The following is a 24,783-nucleotide window of genomic DNA, read 5'->3' as shown; positions in this document are numbered from 1 at the left end:
TGTTGCAGGATTCCTTGTGCTTCAGCTTACAAAGAGCTAATTAGAACTCATCCCAGGAAGCTGAAGATAGGGAAAGATGGGCACAGGGTCAGGCAGAAAAATAAGCACAAACACAGTGGAAATACTTCACTCAAGGTCTCTTCCTACACAACAGTCCTGAAACAAGAATATGCAATGCCACTTTGCTCAGGACATCTATCAGGTTTCTTGGCTGTGCTGGTTTCAGGGTTGCCTCCAAAAGAGGATCAATAAATTCCAGTGCACATGAATACGATTTTTTCTTCACTTAATTGCCAAGGAAGACTGGATGACTCCCTTCAATGAACTGCCTAAAATGGAGACACCTCAAGTCTAGTGAAAAACCCCTCATCTCAGTCTCTTGTTGAGCTTTTATGCACCATATTCCATAAAACATCAAAGCATGCGTTGAAGTTTTACCAAATCCAGTGTCTGTATGTGTGTTTTTGGGGGAGAATGTCAATAGATGTATATGGAAAATGCAGTCCAGGCTGGGTATTGGTCTGTGAATAACTGGAGTCAAGCACAGCGCTACTTTGGTACTGTCCACAGAAAAGGCAAACACATCCCAGAGTAACTACTCAGCATTAAAAGTGTTGCCTATCCCCTTCTCCCTACCATGAAGGTCTAAAACCTTGTGCAATTAACAAGTCTATAAGCAATTCCCCTTCCCTATTTCTTCCTCTTACTGAAAAATGGAGCATATTACTGCTAATAATGAAACAAAATGGGCATCATCATTCATTTCCTACAGCCAATTTGTCTTGCATAGGAAACTTGTGACAGACCATTCAAAGCATTCATTAGGCAGCAAGGTGATAACACCCAGAATTAGTGGTTGAGAAGTTCCACTTGGAAGCACCCACGTGTTTCCAAACCTCTTTCCACCTCTACATGCAGAGGAACAACCCTATTGTGCTGTGCTACAGCAGGAGGACCATGGCCAGTTCCCAAAGCCCCTGGGACCCTGCTGCACCCATGGCAGAGCATCTCCTCCTCTAATGCAGGGGAACAAGTGGGCAGGCAAGCATAAGGCCACAACACTGACAGAGGAAACTGGCAGCCAAAAGAAGTTTCAGGAAGCAATTATCTTCCTCTATTTAAAAAAACCCCAGTAGTTTGGGTAAATTCCCAGAGCAATGTCTGCACTCAAATCTAGAAACACCTTTGCAGAAGTTGATGCCTTTTACTATCATGCTTCCAAATAATATTTCATATTTTGAACAGATTTAAAAGCATATAAGCTTAAAAGTAAGAATGCAAAAATGGATGGAAACCCCTCAATCAACCTCAAAAGCAAGATGCCTCATTTTTTGTCTCAAAAAAAAAAATTGATTTGAAACAGCAGATTTGAAAATGGGAAAAAGGACTAGCTATGGTAGAATAGAACTGCACACTGGGTGTGTTGATGTGAGAAACAGAAAATTTAAAAAATGCTTTTAAAACTGTTTCTCTTCTGCAAATGGCACATATTCTTTGCCATCTGTAGCTTCATGGAAGGAATGTGCTCTTTTACTTCATGGTCTAAAGGGAAAAAACTTGAAAATGTTGAATATTCGTTCCCCTTTTTTTCATTATATCTTACCATCTTCAACCAGTGGTATTTACATCTGACCCTAGTACTTCCAGCACACTCCAGTCCTAAATACATGAGTATATTGTCACTATTATGTTATGGTAATTTATAAGCTAAATTCTGAATGCATTATTCCCTATGGGTCTAAGTTGTCTACAGAAGTGGAAGAGTGAGGCAAGACCTGCCATACACAAGGTGTGCTCCCTATGCTCAGCTTTAAACAGCAGAAAGTCAGAGGAGCTAAAGTAATTTATAACAGGTGATTTGCTCTTGAGCAAGACATTTGTTCTGCAGTGAATAACAAAGAACTGATGGAGGATGCAATGGGCCAGAGCAGCCTCAGTGCATGAGGTGGTGAGGATTAAGGTCCTGAGGGGAGTGAGGAAGGATGCTGAGATGATCAAGAGGCTCTGGTGCAACACATAATGAAAGAAGAAACAGAGTGAACTGCATTTTCTTAACTCAAAGAAGGCAAGGATTCTTCTCAGAGGAACACTATGAAAGGACAAGAGGCACTAGACAAAAGCCTCAAATAGAAATGAAGACTGGATATGAAGAAAATCCTCTCTACAAGGAAGACAGTGCAGCACTGGAATTTGAGAGGTTATGAGAGGTTATGGACTACCTCATTGCTAGAACTTTTTGAAAGAACTCAGCAAGGCACTGTACAGCTGAAGATAACCCAAGTGGGATGCTGGAATAAAAGCCTCTTTAACCTTTTGGTATTTCTGGATGGAAAGCCCCAAAAAATATCCTAGATATGCTGGGCTGTTCCCACCTGGTCAGTCCAGTTCACCTGTCCTTTCTCTACTATCCATTTGCCAAAACATTTCAGATGTTCAGCAGGATTGTGTGGGCAGACAGGGAAGTCCACTTGCTCTTATGAAGGGGCATTTTCCTGCTCAGCCCAGGAAGATCAGTAACAATGCAAGCACTGACAGCAGCAGTGAGCCCTGAAAGGCCATTTGAGATCACTGGAGCTGGAAGGAAAAGGTACTGCCCCAAAATGGGGCTCATACATCACAGGAGGAGCACAAACAGGGGCCATCCACCATGAAAATGCACTCCAGTGGGAAGAGAACTCTTCACATATGCCAATGGCAGTAGCCAGGGAATGTGCCCCCTTGCTTACACTGAGATGGCATGTCTCTAACAGCATGGCAGAAGGAACAGATGTCCCAAGTGCTGGCTCCTGGGAAGCTGGCTGGCTGCCCATTCAAATGCCATTAGAATTTGGCTTCTGGTTTTTTTTTCTTTAAGTGAGAGGAGGTGGAAAATAAATGCCATCAGCTTCAAGAACATACATTAAATGGGCAACAGATAATTAATTTTAAAATTGCTTAAATATTAGCAGTTCCTCTAGCATAAATAACAGGGTTTTTATTAGAACTTTTAATTCCATCAGATGTATCTGAGGGACATGGCGTGTCTCATTTTAAACATTTATTTTGTCAGAGTAAACCAACCTAATGTATTCCATGAAAATTATGCATTCTTTCACAATGCTAATTTGAATAATCAGTGTGGGGATACAGAACACAAAGCAATGTATGGAACACTGTGTTCACCATCTGTTTAACTGTGCTAAGATGACTTCTGTGTGGAGAATAGATGGTCATCTAGGGTGGGAAGGATCCTCCTGTGGCCCTGTAGAGTGCCCTTCCCTGCCGTGGATGCAAGTTAACCAACTGCTCTTCAGGGATGGGAAAATATTGTTTATCTAGTCTTGGATGAGTTCTGCTCTTGCACACACTTCTGACTGGCTGGTCAGGAATCTTCTGCAGAAGCACTTCAAAACAGAAAACTGCAGTGAAGCAAATCTGTAAGCTGTTCACTTAGACAAGTAACTTTCGACATTCTTCTGGTCAAAATTGGAGATTTTTTTGGAGGAAGAGAAAAGAAAAAAGGAAATCAGTTTTATTTTGGCACTTCCAAAGTGCAAAATGTGATTTCGTTTTGAAGCTGTAACTGGAAGCTTTATATATTCTAAGATGTTCATTCACACTGAGGATTTATTGATGAGACCATGTGGCAAAATGCTATGTAAAATTGAATAAAGCACAGTCCTAATTTCATTTTCAGAAGCCAAATATTATCAGTTTGGGTTCTTTCCCTCTTTTGAGATCCCCTGAGATCAGAAGATGGGGAATTCTTTGGCTTTGATCTTCTCTCAAAAACTTGCCTAAACTTTCCAGCACAGTCCCTGACTTGGAGCCAGTGGCTTGGCACACTTCAGTGAGATGCCTCCTGTCCCACCAAGCTGCCGAGGCAGGGCTGCCATCTCACCAGATAAATTTACACTCTAGAACTGTACTCAGCCCATCTATTTCCAGTTAAGAACACTGGGTGGAAGCAGCTCTCAAGTACTCAGCACCTGGCCAAACTCCTCTCTGACATTTCTGGGGGGATAAATAAATCACAGCTCTTTGGGCAATGGGGGCCCAACCTCAGCCACAGGAACTCAGGGGGTTCCCCTGCAACCACTGAGAGTGCAGCAGCTTCCCTCATCTCCCCTGTCACTCTGAAATATTGCAGAACTGCTCTTACATTTCTCTGCTGTTTACCTTAATTCATCCCTGCTCCCATTTAAGCCCATTACTTTGTTGTTCAGTCCTCCATGATAGATGAGGGCAATGAATCTCTGTCATCTCTAGCATATCTTCCCGTATTTTTGACAAATAGGCCCCCAGTGGGATTTTCTGCAGTTTAAGAACACCCCAGGTCTTCTTCCTTTAAGAAAAAGCAGCTAATACAGCCCTCTGAACTCACCCCATGTGTTGGTCTGAGATTATTTCAAGGCCAGACTCTTTTGAAGGAGTCCCTGAGCATAGACATGTATGTGTGTGTCTAAGTCCACAGATTCTCCTGCTCCACACATACATCAGAAATGGTCTTACTGCAATCTGCAATATTTAATTTGTTCAATATGAGTGTATGAAAAAAGGACCAAAACCTGACATTTGCATTTGATACAGGCCATGTTTCTGGTGGATGCAGCCTCTTGGGTCATTCCACAGGGGCTTTGTGAGCCACCTGCAATTTCAGTCACAATCTTCCCACAGCTCCTCTCTCCTGTATGGACCCCCAGCCCTGAGCAGGGTAGCCCCAGAACACAGCATGCTCCTGCTACAGCACCCTGCAGCTTCCTGGGGATGGGGTACACACCAGGGATGTGGGGCTGCAGCCACCCTGCACCCCTGTCCAAGTGCACTTCCACAGCAGAAAGTCAGTGCTGCACCCCTACAGATACTCCTCACCTGCAGCCTAGGCCTTGCCTTCCTATTCTGTTCTATTCTGCCACTGTCAATCCAGCCAGGAGCTTCTTTGAATTAGACCAAAACCTGCCTGCAAATCAAGCAGGCTCCTCCTTTCACAAAGTACATGAAGTTTGCTTCCATCACCCCTACCACACAGATTAACATTTGCTCACCTCTAATAATGACTGGGAAGCCAAATTCCAAGCTGGTCAGGTTAAATACCCCTTAAGCAGTGGCACAGGGAGCGCCAAACCAACACAGATAATAAAAAGCATGACTTGAATCCTACCCTGTTGATGCAATTTCTGGCAGCAAGGATCTGAGCTTAACTGCCCACTCAGGGACAGCACTCTGATGCCTATGAAATGCAGAGATGCTGCAGAAAATATTCTACACCCTTTTAAACCTTTTGAAGAGCTTTGGCATTGACAAAACTTCCTCTTCAAAAGGAAAACTGACTCCTGCTTTGCATGCATTTAAACCAGAATGGCTCCTGCACATGGCCACAGCATTTAAACTGTGTGGCTCTGCCGCCCTTTGTTGTCCAGCACAAACCCAATCCTTTTGAACAGGGTTTTGGAAGATGACCTCCTTTGACAAGGTCATTTGATACCCTCAGCCCTTACACCAGCCTTAAAGCATGAGACTTCAGTGAACAGCTGCTTTTCTCCAGCCTAGAAATTCCTGATGCTTGCTGAATTTTTGAGGCTAAAATAGTGAAAACGATTTTCTCCTCTTCTCCTTGGAGAGAGAATTCCCCGTATCCTTTACCCACGTGGCATGTGTATAAATATAATCTCCTTTCTCTTCTGGCAGCAATTCAAATCATGGGTTTTATTCTCCACCCCACCCAGATGGCAGTTACAGAATCGGGGCAGGAGGGAAGAAGATCGGAGAGGAAACATATGAAATGATACTGGCAAGATTTAAAGGGGACGGATAGAGAGAAAAAAATATGCAGAAAACAGCTGCCTTCCTCCTAATTTGATCTTTTCAAAAATGAAGTTGCACAAGTGAGACCCACTAGGTGATGCATTTGATTGTAATTGGGTTGCAAAACAGGCTAATTTTTCTTACTGTAGTCACTGTTTTCGTCCTTGGTCCCATCAATTGTACCATCTGGGTGCATCTGCAGGAAGTATTCCTGCTGGCTGAATAACCTTGTCACAATTCCTTTCAGCTGGGGTTCTGCAAAATAAAAATAATAATTATTACCAGATATACTGAGTAGCACAAGACCCAATTTGCTTGTCCCCCAATAAGCCCTGAATAAATGCAGAAGTGCTTGGCAGTTAAGACTGCTTTCAGTGATTCCTTTCAAGCATGGCTGTAAAATATTCACATATAATACAGAGAGACAGGCAAATACAATTGAGATCAGATGAGCAGGTAAAATGAAATGCATACTTGGTGCAGTAGAAACAGATTATGGAACATCAATTCTCTGAAAGTTACCTACCAAATGGAAGTATTTAGACAGTTGATGTATTTAGAATATGCCACTTGTTCAGAAGAGTATTTGCTCGCACTGTTGCAAAGAATGTGTCCATTGTTTCTATTCTGCTTCTGAAGCCAACCACCTTGCTTTTTGTATGCTTGAGTCATTATCATGCAGTGCCAGTTTTATGCCAATGAAAAGCTACTAAAATCACTGGTATTACAGTGGTGCAAACCCAGAGCAACTGAGTGCTGAATCAGGGCTGCATGTGAGTGCAACTCTGTGGGATTTGGGGAGAAAAATTCGGAAAGGGACAGACACAAAACATTTCCAAAACTGACCTCTGAAGCATTTATGGGCACCTCAGACCACCTCTGTTTTAAAATCCTGCATGTTGTCTCCCTCCTAAAACATGTGCCACACACTCTGGCAGATTAGAATCTTTGTCTCCAACAGGGACCTTTCCCAGCCCCTGTGTATCATGAGCCAGCCATGCCCTGGCTGACTCTTCCCCATTGCCTCTACAACATTTTATACCTTCCTGCTGAAGGATAAAAGGAAAACATGAACAAAAGCAAAACCAGCTTGAACTTCTCATGGCAGAGGTATGCAGCTTTACCACCTGTCTCCTTGTCACCCTACCAATCCAACACAAACTCTGTGGTCAAAAACAAATTCAATTGTAATCATGCAAGTTTAAAAATTTGTCACAGGCATTGCTGCTAGAACACAAGTGAGCTGATTGTGTGTGAGCAGACACACTCACTGCATGGAGGAGATCCTCCTCGTGTGACAGGACTTTGTGGTTTTATGTGACCACCCTCCAAAAGTAAATAAATAGGCCCCAATTATTGCTGGCTCAATGGACAGGAAAGAATCCAGCGTAGCATACCAAAATCTCGTCAGGCTCCTGCCTTTCATGCCTCTGGTGAGGCTGTTTAATAAGCCATGGTTGTTACATAACCGTGGTCACGTTGTGTGTTGATGTTCCCATCCCAAGCCCCGCTCCCGCTGCATCCCTGCACGACTCCCCTTTGGGGAGCCCTCACCCTGCTCTCTGCACTCACAGCAGCAGGCATCTCACACAAAGACAGGCTGCAGGTGCAAAGGATTTCAGTTTCAGCAATCCCTACCCTAGCCAGGGCAGAGTCAGGTACTTTCTCACAGCTCCAAAAGCCACTGAATAAATCAGATCAGATGGTTTCTGTGCTGCTTTAAAAAAGAAGTGATTTCAGCGCAGTGAGAACGGTAGGCTGCAGTCAGGCTTCCTCCCAGCAACTCTCAATGCTGGACAGTAAATAAGTACAATTGTACTGGTCATCTACTAAGAGCTAGTTAGTGTTGGTCAAGCCAACATATGTCAAAATGACACCGAGCAAAACACTTAGCTCATTCTTACCTAAATGAATTACCTATTTTGATGAATGTAGAAGCTTGATTTAACTTGCTTTTCGTTAGAAAAGCACATCAAAGCTACAGGAAATGAAAAGCTGCATTCTCAGGCACAGATGCCTGCATCATCCTCCTCAAGTCTGTCCCCTTCCTCCCTTTTATCTAATACCACAATAGTAAAGGCACTAATAGGCACTCTTTGATATGAGACACCTACATTTGAGTCCCTGAATGAATCTTAGCCTTAATTTTACTCACTGGTTAAATTTTAATGTTGAAGTACTTTGCATGAAATGGAAAAGCTCCCAGAAGCAGAGATTTAGAAGATACTCCTGCAGTCTGAGGTTTTCTGTGTGCTGGAGAAGTGGGGAGGTCTTGTCTTAAAGCTCTCTGAAGAGGAGCAGGGAGAGAACAACCCTGACCTTATCTCTTTTCTTTGGAAGATGACTTAGCTACAGAATAGAATTAGAATAGCACCTTTTCCTCCTTCTTAGAGATGCAAACTATATTTCAACCATGCAAATAATTTTGGAACAGGAAAATCTCTTCTACTAAACAGCCTATCATGTAAAAAACCAACCAAATCTGCTTGTTATTAATAACTTATGACATTTTCATCGTTTATCAGAATAGCACCCAAGATGCCCTGATGCTTCCTTGCATCCTTTCTATAGATGCAAACACTTGACCAGAAGGCTGTATCACCATAGCAAATACAGGATAAACCCTTTCAGATTCCTTTCTCTTACTGACCTAACAGACACCTGGTCAGCTTTAACAACTGCCCTCTTTATAAAGCCAGCTGTTTCTGAGTCATTGCCTACCTAGGGACAAGGTGGAGGGGAAATTTTGTGTTACATGACCTGGTTTTGCTGAATTTTGAGGCTCACACCCAAACTCAAAAGTAAAACTCAAAGGGAGTGAAGCAGAGAGTTCTCAGCCATACACAAAACCACATTTCTCTTGTTCCTAACACAGTCTGAATGCAGCAGAGCTCCTGTCTCTCCTCACTGCACAGATCCTCTTCTGCAGGAACATCCCTGCCCACACTCATTTAGGATAGCCTGTAGCAAAAAAATGCCTCTTCCAGACATGGAAGTATCAGAGAGCCTTCTGGAGACACACAGGTCTTCTCCTTCCCTGGTTTTTTCATTTCCTTGGGTCTCCTTCTACAGCAGAGAAGCTGCACTTTCAGGTACCTTTAGCAACCTGAACTAAACACAGAAGCAGCCAGGGAGGTGCACAGCCAGCACCGAGTTCTCTCCTCAAACACAAGGAGGGCTGAGCAATGGGTGATTTGTCTCACACAGTACAGCCCTCTCTCCACCTGAACTGATCTCTCTTTGCAGCCCCAAACCCCCACAGGCTGGCCAGGCCAGGTCCAAAGGGTCCCAAAACCACCAGTCTCTCTCCAGTGCCTGCAAAGGAAGCAGCTCAAGCACAAACAGGTGCACAGGTGACAACAGCTGCTGGAGTAGCTGCTTCCCACCAGGGAACCTCTTGTCTTATGTCCGGGCATAAAGTGAGGTGCTGGGATTTGCCATTCATACAGTAAGCTGTGTGGCTGGAGGCCTACAGACAAAATTTTAGGTGAAGACAACTTTTAACAAGGAGCGAGGACTTACTCATCTTCCCCTCTCAGTGTGGAACTATTACCAGAAGAGAACATTGCATCATCACAGGGAATTTTGCTGCTAGCCCAGAGGTAAAATGCTGCATGTGACTTTTAAGAGACCTACTTTTGGCATATCATATATTTTAACATCACTTCTTTCCATCTACAGAGCAATTCTATCAGTCTTCCAGCACTGCTAACCCTTATGCTGCAGCATTTGTTCTGAAAACTTCAGTTTCTAGAAAAAAACCCCACAAAGCCAGTAAGTCTCCTTGTCAATTAAGGATGCTGAGACACCCTGGTAAGTCAAAACAGAAAGACAATGAAACAGACTGAGAGCTTTCCAGGTTTGTAATAAAGAGAACCACCCTTTCCGGCAGATATTATTGACAGCGCTTATTGGAGTACCAGGGGGGAAAAATACAAAAAACCCCACAACCTCTATACTTTTGTCTGTATTTCCCTCAATGGTACTGCTCCAGGCTATATTCAATAAGAGAAAGAATCAAACAGTAAAATAAAGGGAAAAAATGCAGCACAGATAAGCAAAAATTCTGCTGTGAGCATTTTTTTTCTATAATTCTTAAAATTTATCTCAAAACAAACCTACTGTCTAGCCTCAGCCTTGTAAAGCAAATGGGACTCAAATCCTCTTGCTTTTAAAGGTGCAATACTTGCAATACTGCAGAACACACTTGGGATAAACCTATTCCTCCCCCTCAGGCTCCTCCATGTGCACTTCCCTTCTGCTACAGAAGCAGCTTTCCCTCAGAAATGGAACTGAACTAACATGGACAAGACTTCAGCACCAACTTAGTGTCTCCCTAAACACAAAGTCAAGCACTTCAGAATGGATTTAGGAAAGATGTTCTTGCTGCCTTAATCCCAAACTACTGACTGAACAGAAGAGATTTCCATGCAGCTTCTACTCCCAGTGCAAGACCCCATGCTACCAGGTTTCCCATGCAATATGCAAAGGGATTTTTTTATCCCCACTTTATAAGCAATACTACTATACTTCAGGATGTTTACTTTAAAGATCTTGCTCTAGCTGCTCATATACAGCTGTTGAGGGCTGGGGAGTACTGGAGAAAGCTCGGTGGACTCTCTTCATGCAGATGCAGTAAGATCAGTTCCTTCCAGTGTGGCAATTCTGGAGGATGCAAGGGAAGATCATGCTCAGGAAGCACCACAATGGGGAGATGAGAGTGCAGAACAGAACAAAAACAAGGAGCAAGAGCTAAGCCGTAACTCTCCTAGTGTGTAGCATCTATCAGACTGGGCACTTTAGCTTCAGTGAAGACACAGTTGTCACCTAATGCCCCTTCTTAGAGCAGTCATCCACTGCCAGCTCACTGAAGATCCCCTGAAGGGCATCTTGCTTGGTCACCCTTTCCACAGGCCAAACTCACCACTTCTGCCTGCCCTGCTGTTAACTTTCTGAGCCCTCTGGCACAGCTGAGGCCAAGTAAATCATGATCTGACTGCTAATCTTCCTGTCTCTACTTAAATGGTAATGTGATGCTGCCATTATTCACTTCTGCTGTCCTGCTGCTGAGCCTTAAAGTCATCTCAGTTCACCATGAGCTGCTGTGCTTCCTGCCTTATTATGCAGCTACACAGTGATCTCCATCCTCCCGGGGCTTGCCAAGGACATGATAGTTGCAGGGTGCTCACATGCACTTTGTTTATCTCCAGAGGCATGCTCACTGAGGGCCAGAGGATCCTGGTTAAATCAGCCACTCTGCAGAGTCATGTCCCTCACCCTGAAGCTGCAAGCATTGCTGAAGATATCTGCTGCGTGCTATGGGGAAAAGAGCAAGAGCACTGACAGAAACATTACTCTTTAATGACCTTTTCATTTAGCTCTCCTATTTAAGGTAAATAAGGAACTCACCCCTTAAATGGAAAATGGAGAACATAGAAGTAAAATAACTCCCCTAAAGCAGAGAGGAGCTATGAGGTTATGCATCAATGCAGCATTTAGCAAAGCTTCACTGAAGGCACCAACTCCTGCTTATTTCCATCAGCAAAGCAGCAGCACTAAATGCCAGGGGAGAACCCCTACTCTCTTTTCATCACTGCAGGGTAGCTCAGTTTGCTCCAAACCCTGCTCTGAAGCAGCAAAGAACAGGGCACAAAACTGACTTCCAGGTGCAACTCCACTATGGAAGTCAGTCTGATATGGTCTCCTTTCTCTCAACTCTCAGAATGCCCCTTCTTACAGCAACACAATGACCTGAGGCTGCAGCAAGGCTGTTCCCACTCTGCCTTGGGCTGGGAATTATCAAAGAACTCAACCACACTTATAGAAGTCACCTCAATCTGAATTCTCCAAGTCAATGGCACAGAACTCGGAGGAGCCACTTTTCAACGAACTCTTCAAAAAGATGAAGGGCTTAGTGACCTCTGAGGGATTTGAGCCACTGGCTCCAAGGATTCTTGCAATGCACAGCAATGCTCTTGGTTGGCAGGCAAGCCTCCACTTGAGGTTACTGGTGCAGAACTGCTTCTAAATCTACTTCAGAAGTTACTGTGCTGGGTGCCAGTGGTACTCAGTGTGGGTTATGGCATAAATTCTGAAGCTCATGAGGTTACTGCTCTCTGCACAACGAGCTGTCAAACAACAGATGACTCTGCAAGCTCAGATGGGAAGCAGCGATCTTCTATCCAGCAACCTGCAATAAGGTACAAGGAAGGCACCTACTGCAGAATTTCCACAGGAGACTCGCCCATTTGTTTGCTCTCTTTCACTGCAGCTCAGTGCCTGTGTCTGGTCTGAGCACAGCAAGGCTGTGAGAGATGCCAGCAGCAGGCTCCCAGAACAGTCCCTCTGGCACCTCCTAAGGACATCGGTCTGGGGAGGGAGAAAGCATCTCCAGCTCTCCTCAGAATCACTTCAGCATGCTGCTGATTCCCTTCTGTGCCTGTGCAACAGTTTTGCTGAGGATGTGACTGCAAACACGGGAAATGTAATACATCTCAGGAGCATATTTCACCTAAATATTCTTCAAACATTTGTTTATTGCAATTAAACATTTTAGCCTGGAATTTACACATTCCATTATTCTTATTTTCCCCCATTCAGGCTGCAGCTGTCATAATGGGAGGCTGATTTATGACTCACCTAACCAGCACTCAAATCCTTAGCACACCAAGCCCAGCATGCAAGTCAGAGCATAAACTGCTCCTAATTTACTTAGATTAACTCCGCATTTTAAGTGCCACTGCAGAAACCACAGTTTCCCTTCCCTAAAAAGGATGGGTTCCAGAATACTCGATAAGCCAAATTTTGCAAACACAAATTTTGTAGACAGAGAAGGGCACCAAAATCCCTCCTTCAGAAGTACAGTATTAATAAAAGCTTGTAATAAATCGGCACGAGAATCAGCAAGCTCCATGCAGATTACTATGGTGACAGGCACAGAACTCGGGGATGAAAAGCTGAGGGAGATAAATGTTGGGGTTGTTTTCCCAGCCAGGAGCTGCCAAATTCTCCAGGGAGTTAAGATGAAGTAATTTGACTGTCTCAAATTAAGTGCATCACTATCGACAGAAGTTTAATAGCTCAACTCACTACAATGATTCACTGAATCCACCCAAACTGGGAAGCTCAAGAATAACACCACTTGCAGCTGCGAAAGGAGCTACTGCCCTTGAAGACCCAGGGTGTTTCCTCTGGCCAAACACCCTGACCAGTGACTGTGGCTGTAAGTGCTCAGCAGATGCTGCACACGGCTGGCTGTGGCTGCACCTGCAGCGAGTCACGCACAGAGCAGGTCGGAGCATCGTGAGCCACACGCGGGATCCTGGAGGACACTCCAACTGTGTCATGCAGGTGTGGAGGTGGGAAATCCTGCTGCAAAGTGCTGAGCGTTTTCAGCTCCCTCAGGAGTCACTCAGTGCACAGAAGTGCACAGGCAGAGGCAAGACATTTATTTCCCAGTGTCACAGTACTTTCCAGTTTCTGTCACTAAACTCACCAAAATTGCTTGGAGCTGAAGGACATGTATTCCTTGAGGAAGCGTACAAGCAGGTGGCCAGGATGGCCTGGGCAGTGCTGCCTGTAGCATCCTGAGTAACAGGCAGGGAGAGGGTAAAAGAACTGCAGAGCCAAGGGAAGTGAGCGACACAGGGGAGCATTTGTGTTTATCTGGATGTCTCTTCAGGTTATCTGCACACAGGTTCAGTCACGGTGGGTAACAACAGCTGCCCAAACATGAGGGAGCTCTGTAGCAAAGCCAGGCATCCAGCTCCACCATGCAAAGCTGCCATGAACCCCTTTAGTTTAGATGCAGCCATTTGGCTTAACACAATGGCACATCAGTGAGCCTGTGAGTAGGATGGAGAGATGGAAACAGACTTACCAACATCAAGATTTGCTCACAAGGTCCATGGTTATGGGGGCATCAAACAGTCAATCCCACTTCCTTTCCCAATGATGCAGAACAAAGGTCATACCCAGCTTCAGTTTAACATGATTACAGGGACAGTGTCACCCTCCAATTACAAAGCATTCATCTGGAGAAGAAGATGGCTCTGGGACAACAGGGTTGCATGGTTCACTCGTGTATTTACTCACCTCAAGTGCAAATCTCCACCCAGGGCTAATAACTACAGAGAAACAACTGGTGTTTCCAGGATGCATTACATGTAATAACAGGATGTGCTGGCAGGGATGGCCTCTCTGTTTGAAGGACAAGCTTCCAAAAATGACATTTCCCTAACTCAGAGGGATGATGGGCTCAAGCTGATGACAGCACCATCAGTGCAATTACCTCCTGTCACCATCACTGAGTCACTAGAGCAGAATGGCACCTTGTAGGCAAAAAGAGCATCCATAGAAGTGATTTTCTTTCCCGAGCTGGAGCCTGCCAGAAGGAATAGTAATTATCTCTCCAGCATGGAGCACAGCTGCCTGCCTGCACCCCTCCATGATGCCTGCTTTGCTCTAACCAAGATGAGTCCCTCCAGGGAAGCCTTATTTCTTACTTGTAGAGTAGGTGGAAATGATGTGATTGCACATCCATGGCATTTATGCAGACCCTCCCATATCCAGGAATCAGCTTTACAGGGTTGTTACTACAAGTCTGAGGTAAGGGGCAGAGAAATTAGTCATATAAAGCATTGAAAACTGGGGGGTGCCACATGGAATCACTGCTACATCTCTGTGGATGGTCTTAGGACAGCCTATGGATGTTAGAAAGCAAAGAAGTCACTCTGCAGCTCACCCACTCTCCAAGATCTGGATCCCATGTGACAGCCAGCTAAGGTCAACAGCTCAAGGATAATGAGGTATGAAGTTGTGGATGAGTTTTCCCAGAAGACAAACACCAAACTAATGTACATGACACATGAGCTACCCACTCTGCACAAACACCAAGGAGAAAACAGCCATCACAGCACTGCAGGGCCAAAGAGGAACCAAAAGATCACTGCAGGTGAAACAGTGGGACAAAAACTGGATGAGAACTGATGGCCCACCTGCCACGAGGTATTTTGGCACAGAATTGCTGACTACTTCTGAGTAAAACTCTCTAGCTGAATATTTTGCTGAAAAGTTCAGAATAAGAGTAGATAAAGCTATATACAAACTCCATCTCACTAACAGAAAAAAAAAAGAGGTCTGAAAAGAGTGCAATTTTTCTTTTTTTTTTCTTTGGACATCATATTTTCTTTGGAAATGTAACGAAAAAATGTTAACAGAGCCAGAGATTAAACCTGAAGTTTCATTTTAAGTACAATGAAATACTGCATTGAGTCTGAATCCTCTTCTCCCCAGAAACTTCTTTTCTTTGACCACAGAACTAAAAAAACCCAATTCTTCATACAGTTCACTGCCACGTTTGTCTTTGCCTCCCCCAGGATGCGTTTGATGTTGCTTTGTTGATCCAGTGTGTTTTAGCAGCAAACAAAATTTCAAAACATTTCCCTTTCAAGAGCAATTTTCTACACCTGTATTGACTACAGCTCTGATAATAAAACCAAAGCCAGGCAGGAACAAAAGGCATACAGAAGAGATGTAGTGCTGTTCCAGAATTTATGCAGGATAAGCTTTTTCAGGTAAAGGAATTTAAAAAATTAGAAATTTAATGCAAAATAAGTTGTAGCTACAGCTCCTAAGCTGTCATTTTCCAGCACAGTCAATGCCTTGGCTACTGAAGGTTAAAGCCTGCTCATAAGTATGGATAGCAGAGCATACAAAATGTATTATTTATTTTGAGGAACACCCTGCAATTATTCTTGACATATTGTGTAATTAGCCAAAATTACAGCATATTCACCGAGAGTGAAACAGAGGATAGCATAAATATTATGTGTGAGCCCACAGCCACCGAGCACATTTCATCTGGGTGCAGATGTCTCTCAGGAACCAATCAAGCATGGTTCTCCCTGGCCCCATGGGCTGTGCCAGCTCCTGAGCCAACACCCACATAGGGGAAACATGGGGAGTAAAATGCTGATTTTCCCCATGCCAGCAATGGGAGCTCAGGAGCTGCGTGAGGATTTAACAAATGGGAACACCCACACTGCAGAGCTTTCAGGATGACTGAGCCCAAAGCTCATAGCAGAGAAGAAGGGGTATATTCCCACATATGTTATGCTAACAGAGGTGGAAAAGAGAGCCTGGAGGATGTCTGCAGAAGCTGCTTGCTTTGCTGCCTCAAGCTGACAGGAGGAGAGACTGAAAAGCAGCAATGTCCTCTTTGCCATTATTGCAGCACCTCTTGACCTGCAGCTTCCCAGAGAGAAGGGTTCCTACAGAGCTGCATGTCAGACCCATCCTAAGAACTTGTTTGATGGATCAGAAATCCTGGGGAATGTTGTGGCAGTGCTCTGCCATGTGTACAGTTAGAAAGATTTTATTTTGTTCTCTTGACTCCAAAATGCAATATAAAACTTGGTCGCTGTTTATCAGATTTCTTCCTGGTTCCTACAGAGATGTGGTTTGGATATTAGGACATTCTACCCAGAATTTTCTCTGTGGGAGGATACAAGAAACAAGTTTAAGAACATCCTTCTAAAGAAGGCACATCTGGAATCAGCGCAGGACTGAAGCTGGACTAATCAACAGTGAGGGTCCCTTTCAGCCCTGCTGCTGGGTGACCATGACTTGGTGGCATCAGCACATTCTGTACTCTGAGTTTTTGAGAGACTCCACAATAGAGTCTCCACCTCTGCTCACCTTGAGGTGCCCCATGCAAGGCACCTCATCACTAACAGTGCTCATGAGCAGGGCAGACACCATCCCTGCTGTTCAGGCCTGCCACAGTGCTGGGATTTATGTTGTTCTCAGATGCTAAATCTCTCCACTTCCCCCATCAATCCAGCAGGACTGAAATATTGCAGAAACACCAAGAAGTCCCTCCCATGAACAAAACATACTATGGAAACAACCACATAAAAATTCCACTCTGCTCTGAATGCCTAGAATAGTAAAATCATTAAAATAGAAAATGGACAGAACATATTACCAACAAGCACTGAGGAGAAATCAATCACTTCAGATGCTATCAGTCTTGGGGAAGGTACCTGGTCCTACCAACACCAGCTCACAGAAGTGCCCTATGTTGTCACCTCATTGTAGGGGTTCCATACTGTTGTCTCCTTACCACAAAAGTTTCGTAACTCCTTGGGATTTCTCATGGGCATCCCCTCAGAGCACTGACTCTTTCTTCTTCACAAAGCAGACACTGACTCCAGTTCCCCTCTCACCCAGCCACCCCACTCTTTTATAGCATTCGCCTTCTCACTGGTTACAGCTATGGCCTGTTAAAGCCAGGCTGTTCCTAATATTTGATAATTGGCCCAGCTGCAATTCCTTAGGGGTAAGATTACTTTCTACACTATCTTTATTTTCTGATATTCTATCCCCCTACAGCCCTGGATAATCACTGGATAACAACTCAGGGAAAATCTGGGTCCCAGTGTCATTCTGCAAGCTTTAAATAGTGCTAAGTGATAACATCCTCTTTTGCTACAGCATTCCTCAAGCAATCTTACAGCATTTTCCAATGGGATGAGCACGTGAAACTCCTTTATTTAACAGGTAATGAGCCTGTGATGTGGAAGAAATTAAAGCTTGAATCAGTCGAGCTGTATTACAAGAATATTTTTTGCTCACTGCACTAGTGCAGTTTAAGCATTTCTGTAGCACTCTGGAAGCATTTTTAACTCAAAACCATTATAAATTTCAACAAATCTTATACAACACCCAAATGCATAATGAAAATGTGCTGCTTATGCCATTCTGAAACATTATACTTCAAAGAGCAAGATCATGCTAAAAATGGCCAAAATTCCACCGTATGACTTGAACTTCTTTCCTTTTGCTTTGTGAAAATATACCTTTTTTAATCTGCATGATGATTTTAATTTTCCATTAGAGCCAAAGGTTTCCTTCAAACTAATGAAAACGCTCCAGGTGTGAGAAAGTGATCATCCACTTTGTTCAATCTAAAGCTCTGTTTTAAATAACGATGATGTTTTATTGCTCATGTCTCAGCACAAACACCTCATTTTTGGTATCAAGCAGCTCTCAGGATTCCAGTGAGACAGGCAGGTTCACCTGCCACCCAACTGCCATCTCAGAAGAGAGCTGAAATCAGTGAGCTCCCTCCCCAGGGATGCATGTGCTGAGGATGACAGAGTGCAGATGGAGTGAAAACAGAAAATCTGCCTCTCCAACAGGTTTCTGAACAAAGCTCCTGCTCCCCCAGCTGCCCAGGAGTGCTCAGAAACCTCTAAAACTTCACTTGGTGCTTGCTAAACATTCGAGAGCTGCTATGGGGCTGTGGCTCTAAAATCTTAGAATTTATTTAATAGAAAGTAGAGTAGAAGAAGAAACAGGAAGGAAAATAGAAGAAGAAATGTTTATGGAAGCAAGGAGGGTAGGAGTGGCACGGAATGAAATTAAATGAAAGCCAAAAGAAACGTTTAGAAATGTTTCAGTACTGATGCTGTGTGGCTGCCAGCAGGCAGAGCCCATACTGATGAGCAGCACACCTGACTGTGAAGGCCAGCACAGAATTACTGGTTACACCCCACGCTCTGCCAGCCCTTTTAGCCCAGTAACAGACAATCCCTGCCAGAGTGTGATGCTGATCACCACAGAATGAGCGCAGGGACGGCTGCAGATCGATACCGGAGGCAGCCAGTGACTCACCCCAGCTCCAGTTACAGGAGCTGTGCCAGAAAGCCACCAGCTACAGGGCAGGTGGATGGTCCAGGCCCCTCACCCACCAGCATCTGATCCCTGCATCTCCTGCAGCCCAGGGGCTCCCAAGACCCCAGGGAACCCTTCAGCACCCAACCCTAAGCTGGGTGCTGGAAGCCAAAACCAGCTGTCTTATTGCTAATTTCTACTGCTTCTCAATGTTCTGGAAAATGTGGACTGGCTTTTTGCAGCCTGGCCTCATTTGCAGCAGACCCATCCACTTGACCTTTTGCAAACAGTTTTGCTTTGGGGGATGAATGAAATGTATTTATTTGGCAGCTGAGGAAACATGGGTGGCAATCGCTAAGCAAAGAAACTATCTGTGCAGCCAACAAGGGAGGAGACAGCCAACGATGCTATTCTAGATAAATATCAATTAAGTGAGCATGTTCTATTAACCCCAGGACCTCTTTCTTCCTTCATTCCAATCCAAAATGCTTAAGTATCTCAAGAAAGGAACATTTGAGGGGGGTTTTATCTTTATCATAACTGCAATCAGGTTTCAGCTGGAGAAGAGGCACAAGTAACAGAATTACATTGCCTCTCTGTGGTTATTTTGCCAGTTCACAGCATGAAGCTGTCCACTGGATGTAACACATGCCCTTAACAGAGCAGGCTGCTGGAGGGAAGGTGAGACAGGAGTGCACAGAGCACTCCAAAGATGCTGCTGTGGGATGTGAGAGAATGTGGGATGTGAGAGGATGTGGGATGCTCTCCACCACTGCAGTGGCTGTACCTAGCCCTGGATCTTCACCCTCATGTACAGCCCCCTCCATGAGAGGCAACCAGCCATTTTCTGACATCTATCACTGAAGGTGCACACTTCAAACAAGAACTATTGTGCTGAAAAGGTCCCAGGAAGAAAGATGGGGAAGACAGGCAGGTGACAGCTGACCTGCTCCTCTCCTTTTACCACAGCTGCCCGCCTTCTGGCCAGTGAAGTGCCAGAGGTCCACAGCTGAAGGTTCCTCTTCAGGAACACAGCAGGGCCAGTCAAGCACCATTGGAAATCGAGTTTGTTATTGTGCTTGGTAAAACTGAAGGAGGAGGGGGCACTGATGCAAGTCAGATGGGATTGCACAAAATTCCACCTCCCACACAAAACTTCAGGTACAACAGGTGCACATGCTGCCAAGACAAGAGGAGCTGCTACTGCTACCTCCCGCTTGCTATTGAGCACAAAAACTCAACAGTCTTCCAAACCTAGAGCTCTGCCTAGAGCTGCAGAAGCCCAAGCAGCATCTCCTCAGTGGATACCCCAGCACAGAGGAACAGTCAGCTCCTCATGACAAACCCAAAGCCACAGAGCAGATGCAGCAACACAGCTGCACAGACCCCTTCTGTGATGCTGCTGCTTCCAGCATTAACCTTCATCTCCTGGTGCAGCGCACTCCACAGGGAAAGGGCAGAGAGCAGAAATGCCCAGAGGTGCTGCACGGAGCCTCATCATACCAGCAACCAGCCACAGCTCCTCCCAGAAGACTGGAATGGCTCAGGACTCAGGTCACCACCCTGCCTCCAGGTTTGTGGCCTTGTGTCTCTGTCACCTTTAGCCAGGGCATTCTGGAATGAACACAGGACAGAAGAGGTGTTTGAGAAGTGCCAGCTTGCATCCAGGTGCATTTTCTCAGCAGCCACATAAGCTCCATCAGAGTGTCAGAAAGCCTCATTTCAGTGCTGGGAATGAGCACAGTTACTTGTCTGAGCTGCAGCGTGGGGGCTGGAAAAGCCAAAGTGAGTGGTCTGCCTGAACAGTGAATCCCACAGTCGTGTTCCACAGCTCTCAAGAAAGATGCCTTCTGCTTTACCATTTTAGAAATGTGTTGTAGCTGCTATTTTCAGAGGTACTGTTAAGAAGCTGCAGCCCTACAGCCCTGTGACCACGCTGCACAAACTCAGTCTCCACACTGACTCCCTCAAAGCACAAAACCCCAGTTCCTGCAAGCTGGAAGAGAGGCACTCATGAGTGAATCCATGGTTCTCCTACAGCTTCTAAGAGAGATGCAATGTAAAACCAGCCTCTGGAAAGGCTGAGTTAGTTCAGGATTCTGCTACATGTCAGAAGAGGGCGAAGATAAAATAGGTGTAGTAGCTTACTCCATGCTCAGAAAGGATAATACATAAACATGGAAAATCTTGTGTTAGCTGGGGAATAGAGATGAGCCACATACTAAACAGGAGAACAGAGTACAAAAGGGTTGCTCCCCAACAGACTGCAGCAAGTACAGCCCAGGCACAGAGAAGATTACTTCAGTACAGGTCACTTCTCAAAACATTTCCAAGATCAAGACAATAATAATGCAGTCATGGCAATGACACTATGACAGAACATATAGAAACGTATCTGCATTCAATGATTAGTCTTTATTTAAAAATTAGTTCTTTGGAGCTGCTTTCTCTGACCTGTTCTTGTCTGTGTTCTTGGTCACCTTCTGCCAAGCCATGGAGCTTGCAAATATGAAAGGGATATCAATCTCTTACATGTTTTGCTTGACAAAATTCTTCCTTTAATTTTAATAACAAATCACAGCTTGGTTTCAACTGTGCAGGAGCAGAAAAATCTCAGAAGCAATATGCACATGACTGTTCAGAAGGATAGATCAAATGAGACAAATGGGGATGAAACAAACACCTACCTGGCCACTGTGGTTCATGGTAGTCCTTTTTGGGGAGGGGAAGGAAGGAAAGCGATAAGCCCAACTGCATTTGCACTTGCTCCCCACCACAGTGAGACTCCTGATTATGTTTGTCTCTCAGACAGCCTCATCAGCTCCCATGGCAGCTCTGCTCTCCTCACTGCCCAAGTCAAGCTGATGATTGTTCTGGTTAAAAGGTAATTTATCTGTTAAAATATGAAGTAACTGGTCTACTGGAATCATTCTAAATTTGTGTTGAATTCAACAAAGCAAGTAAGGAAGAAAGAAAAACTTGTCTCCATGTTGGTATTTTTTTGGAACTCAAGTTTTTGGGTTTATATTTCAAATGAACATTTCATTTAGAATACCTGAAAGTTAAAGACGGTATCATATCAGAATCTTCTAAATGAAATTGCACCATTTATTCCCCCCCCCCAAAAAAACCCCAACAGTTGTATCAGTCAACAATAAATTGATTTATATGGATCTTTTATGGTGAAGGGAAATAATCACTCACAAACCACTTTTTGCCCTGACTCTCCCATTTGGCCGGTGACGGAAGAATCAATCATTTGTATCGATCTAATGGTGAGCCTCTGCTGGCTAACAATTTCCACTGCTCTCACAAGCACAGCTACCCCTGAGGCCATGGGGACAGAAGATATCCATCCCTCTCAGAGCTTGGATAACTTCCATGGATTTTCTTGGCATCAAGCATACTCAGTCCAGAACTAGTCCGAAGCGGCTTAGTGACTGACATGCTCACCCATAAGCTGTGCTGGGAAGCAGGCTGGCAGCTGAGTTTTCCATGCTCTGGAGAAAGCCAGGAACCTGCAGCTCTCCCCCAGACTTTAGGCACTGAGAGCTCAGAGCTGCTATCTGACACGGAGCACAGCCATGCACCGTGACACCACCACATCTGCAAATGACAAATGTGTGTGATACCACCCCCGGGCATCAGCTGGGTAAAATGAAACCCATCAGCCAAGCTGAGCCGTCATCGGCAGCAGAGAGCCTCTTCCTCCCTCCTGGTTATGTTGGCATTCATTAGCACGGGTGGTGCAGAAGGAGCTGACAGCACTGCCCCACCAAGGAGGATGCATGCCCTCAGGGTTGTGCCCTTCCCCTTGGTGTTATCCAGGCTCATGTCTGCCTGGAGACTTGCCATCCATGCCCTCATCTCAGCTAGGACTTCTAGGAGCTCTTGCTGTCCAGGTGATGTCACATTTCCAGCCATTTCCATTCCTGTCAGCCACTTCTTTTATAGAGAACACAGCACCAAATTCTGCAGAGGAGCAGGCAGAAGAATGTGATGGACCCCACTTGGCTGGGCACACACCCAGACATGCATGGACACACAGAGAAGGGCTGGGATCCAGGTGGAATTCTCTCCTGCAGAGAGCAGCTATGCCCTGGGTAATGCAGCCAGCATTCAGACAGTGGCAACAAAGTGGACAAATCCCACAGGTTGGGCAGGTATTACAGCTGTTCTGAGATGCACTACTCCACAAAAGCAAGCAAGGACTATGAGCTAAAAGGGTGGTTTTTACCCTGAGCTTCAATCATCATTTTCACCCTGCATGAAATCAGAAAGGACTTTAGGATTTAAGTCAGGGAATTTAACAGCTTGCAGATGACAGACTTCTCAAATGCTTTAAATGAATCTCTGAATGAACAAAGTCCTTCTATGTCCTTCAACTAAAGTTGCCCTTATATTTTACTTATACTGCTGCAAAAATATCTACATCCATATATTTTAAGTTCCAAATCACTATTTATTATTCAAAATGAGAAATACAGCAACTGGAAAACATGGTTTAAGTTACTGCTTTTTTCCTATATGCAAGCCATTTCCTTCACTTTGGAAGAAGTCTTTATATATCCTTAAGGAAAAGTATCTTCCCCTGAAAGAGCACAAAATATGTACCAGACAGGGAAAAAAGGGAATTTAAAAAACTTTTTTTTTTCCCCTGGGGTGAAAAACCTGTTTGAGAATGAGCTCTGCATTCTGAGCTGGTAACTCACCTATAAAAGCAACATCTGAGAGGACTGAGACAATGCTACACAGCGCGTGGTATCACCTGACCCAAACCATTCAAACATGATTTCCCCAAATAATAACACCCTTTCAGTGGGCTTCACTTGAATGAAATTTCTAGCAATCCCCACAGATATTGTGCCTGATGCTCTAGCCTGTTTCCCTTGGTGCAAGGCTGCCAAACTGCTCAGCTTTGCTGTTCAGCGGCCATGGCATGATGGAAGGCCACCTCTGGGGTGAGCTCTGCCTCAGAAGATGGCTGGTGAAGCAACAGTGACAGCTTTCACAAACAAGCTGAACCCACCAGCCCAGGCTTTTCAGACTGCTATCTATAAAACAGGCTGAAGGAGGGACACGCTTGGATGCTTTAATTCAGACACAAAGGGGATGAAAGTACTTGGTTCAACTCTTTGTTGGCAGGGAAGTCATTTGGAGAGAGCTCCTTGTCTCATCTCCTGCACTCAACTCTTGGATCCATCAGTCCCTGAGGAAGAATCCACCTCTTGAACCTACACTGACAAGCCATGCCATACAATAATTTCTTTCGAATCCTCTATCAAGTCACTATGGTTCAGAGCAAAATATATAATTTATAGATGCACAATTGCAGCAAATGACCTGTATTAACTCACAATAATGGGATTAAGCCCATGTGTCCAAATGTTCAGTTTAGTCCACAACACTCAGTGTCCTTATTTGGCCCATCTTAAACTAGTAAGTCATCTTGGAGCAAAATACATCCAAGAGCTCTAAAAGTACACAGTGTGCATGTGAGACAGCTGCCTTTGCCCATTGAAAAGACAGACAAAATTAGTTCTCATTTTACAACACAGTTCCTATTGGAACCAACAAATGAGATGTTTCTGCAGTCTGTTTTCCCCAGGAGCAGATAGCTTTGATTACACAAGATATCCCTGCATGGATCTGGTTCCCCATAGCTTGCCAAAACCTCTGACGACTCATGTCCAGTATGCGAGACTCAGCTGCTCCAGGGTGCAAATTCTACCTTCCTATACAAGAGCAGGAGTATGTCACTCTCACTTCACACAGGCTGCAAAGTGGAGCACAAGGTGCCAACCAGTGCCAAGCAACTTTGCTCACCCACGTCTTTACTGAATATTTTAGTTACAGCACTGTTTGCATATTAAAACATGTATTAAACAGCTTACTTAATCAATGTAAGCTCACACAGTTACTTTGCAGAAGCAAAGAGCAAAGGGAACATGAATCTCCACTGGAGCTGTATCTATGTAACGTGCAAGCTGCAGCTCCACCAATGCTGCATCCTGAGCTCAGTGGCAGCAGGACCCAAAGTGTGGCTTGCTGGTCCCAGCACTGGGAATTACGTCTCTGTGTCAGGTAACTGCTCCATAGCTGGAGTTGGTCTCACCTTCTGTAACATGGGAGGAATCCTCTCCATTTGGTAAAGCTTGTTGAGTGCTACAGATTAAAACCACTCTGTAAATTCGAAGTATTTTGACAGTTACTCCCCATAGTCATAGGACAAGGTCATGTTTAAAAAGGTAAGGAGAGATCCCCTGGCACTGTATCATCACCAAATACAACTGTACCTCTTGAACAGGGGTGTTCCTCTCA

The 24,783-nt window shown here is 44.7% G+C and overlaps 1 protein-coding gene across 3 annotated transcripts in view; it reads right to left on the bottom strand.

Annotated features, from left to right (window-relative positions):
* Positions 1 to 24,783, bottom strand: part of FGF12 (fibroblast growth factor 12) — a 217,903-nt gene that overhangs the window by 69,719 nt on the left and 123,401 nt on the right. For all 3 annotated transcript variants that reach the window (XM_005484930.4, XM_005484929.3, XM_074547209.1), the window contains one exon: positions 5,929 to 6,039. In XM_005484930.4, the coding sequence (XP_005484987.1) occupies positions 5,929 to 6,039 (111 nt within the window). The remainder of the gene's footprint in view (positions 1 to 5,928; positions 6,040 to 24,783) is intronic.

The sequence above is a fragment of the Zonotrichia albicollis genome, chromosome 9 (genome assembly GCF_047830755.1).
Source record: "Zonotrichia albicollis isolate bZonAlb1 chromosome 9, bZonAlb1.hap1, whole genome shotgun sequence".
Taxonomy (NCBI): Eukaryota; Metazoa; Chordata; class Aves; order Passeriformes; family Passerellidae; genus Zonotrichia; species Zonotrichia albicollis.
The sequence above is the reverse complement of the archived record's forward strand: the minus strand, read 5'-3'. Positions and strand labels throughout refer to the sequence as shown.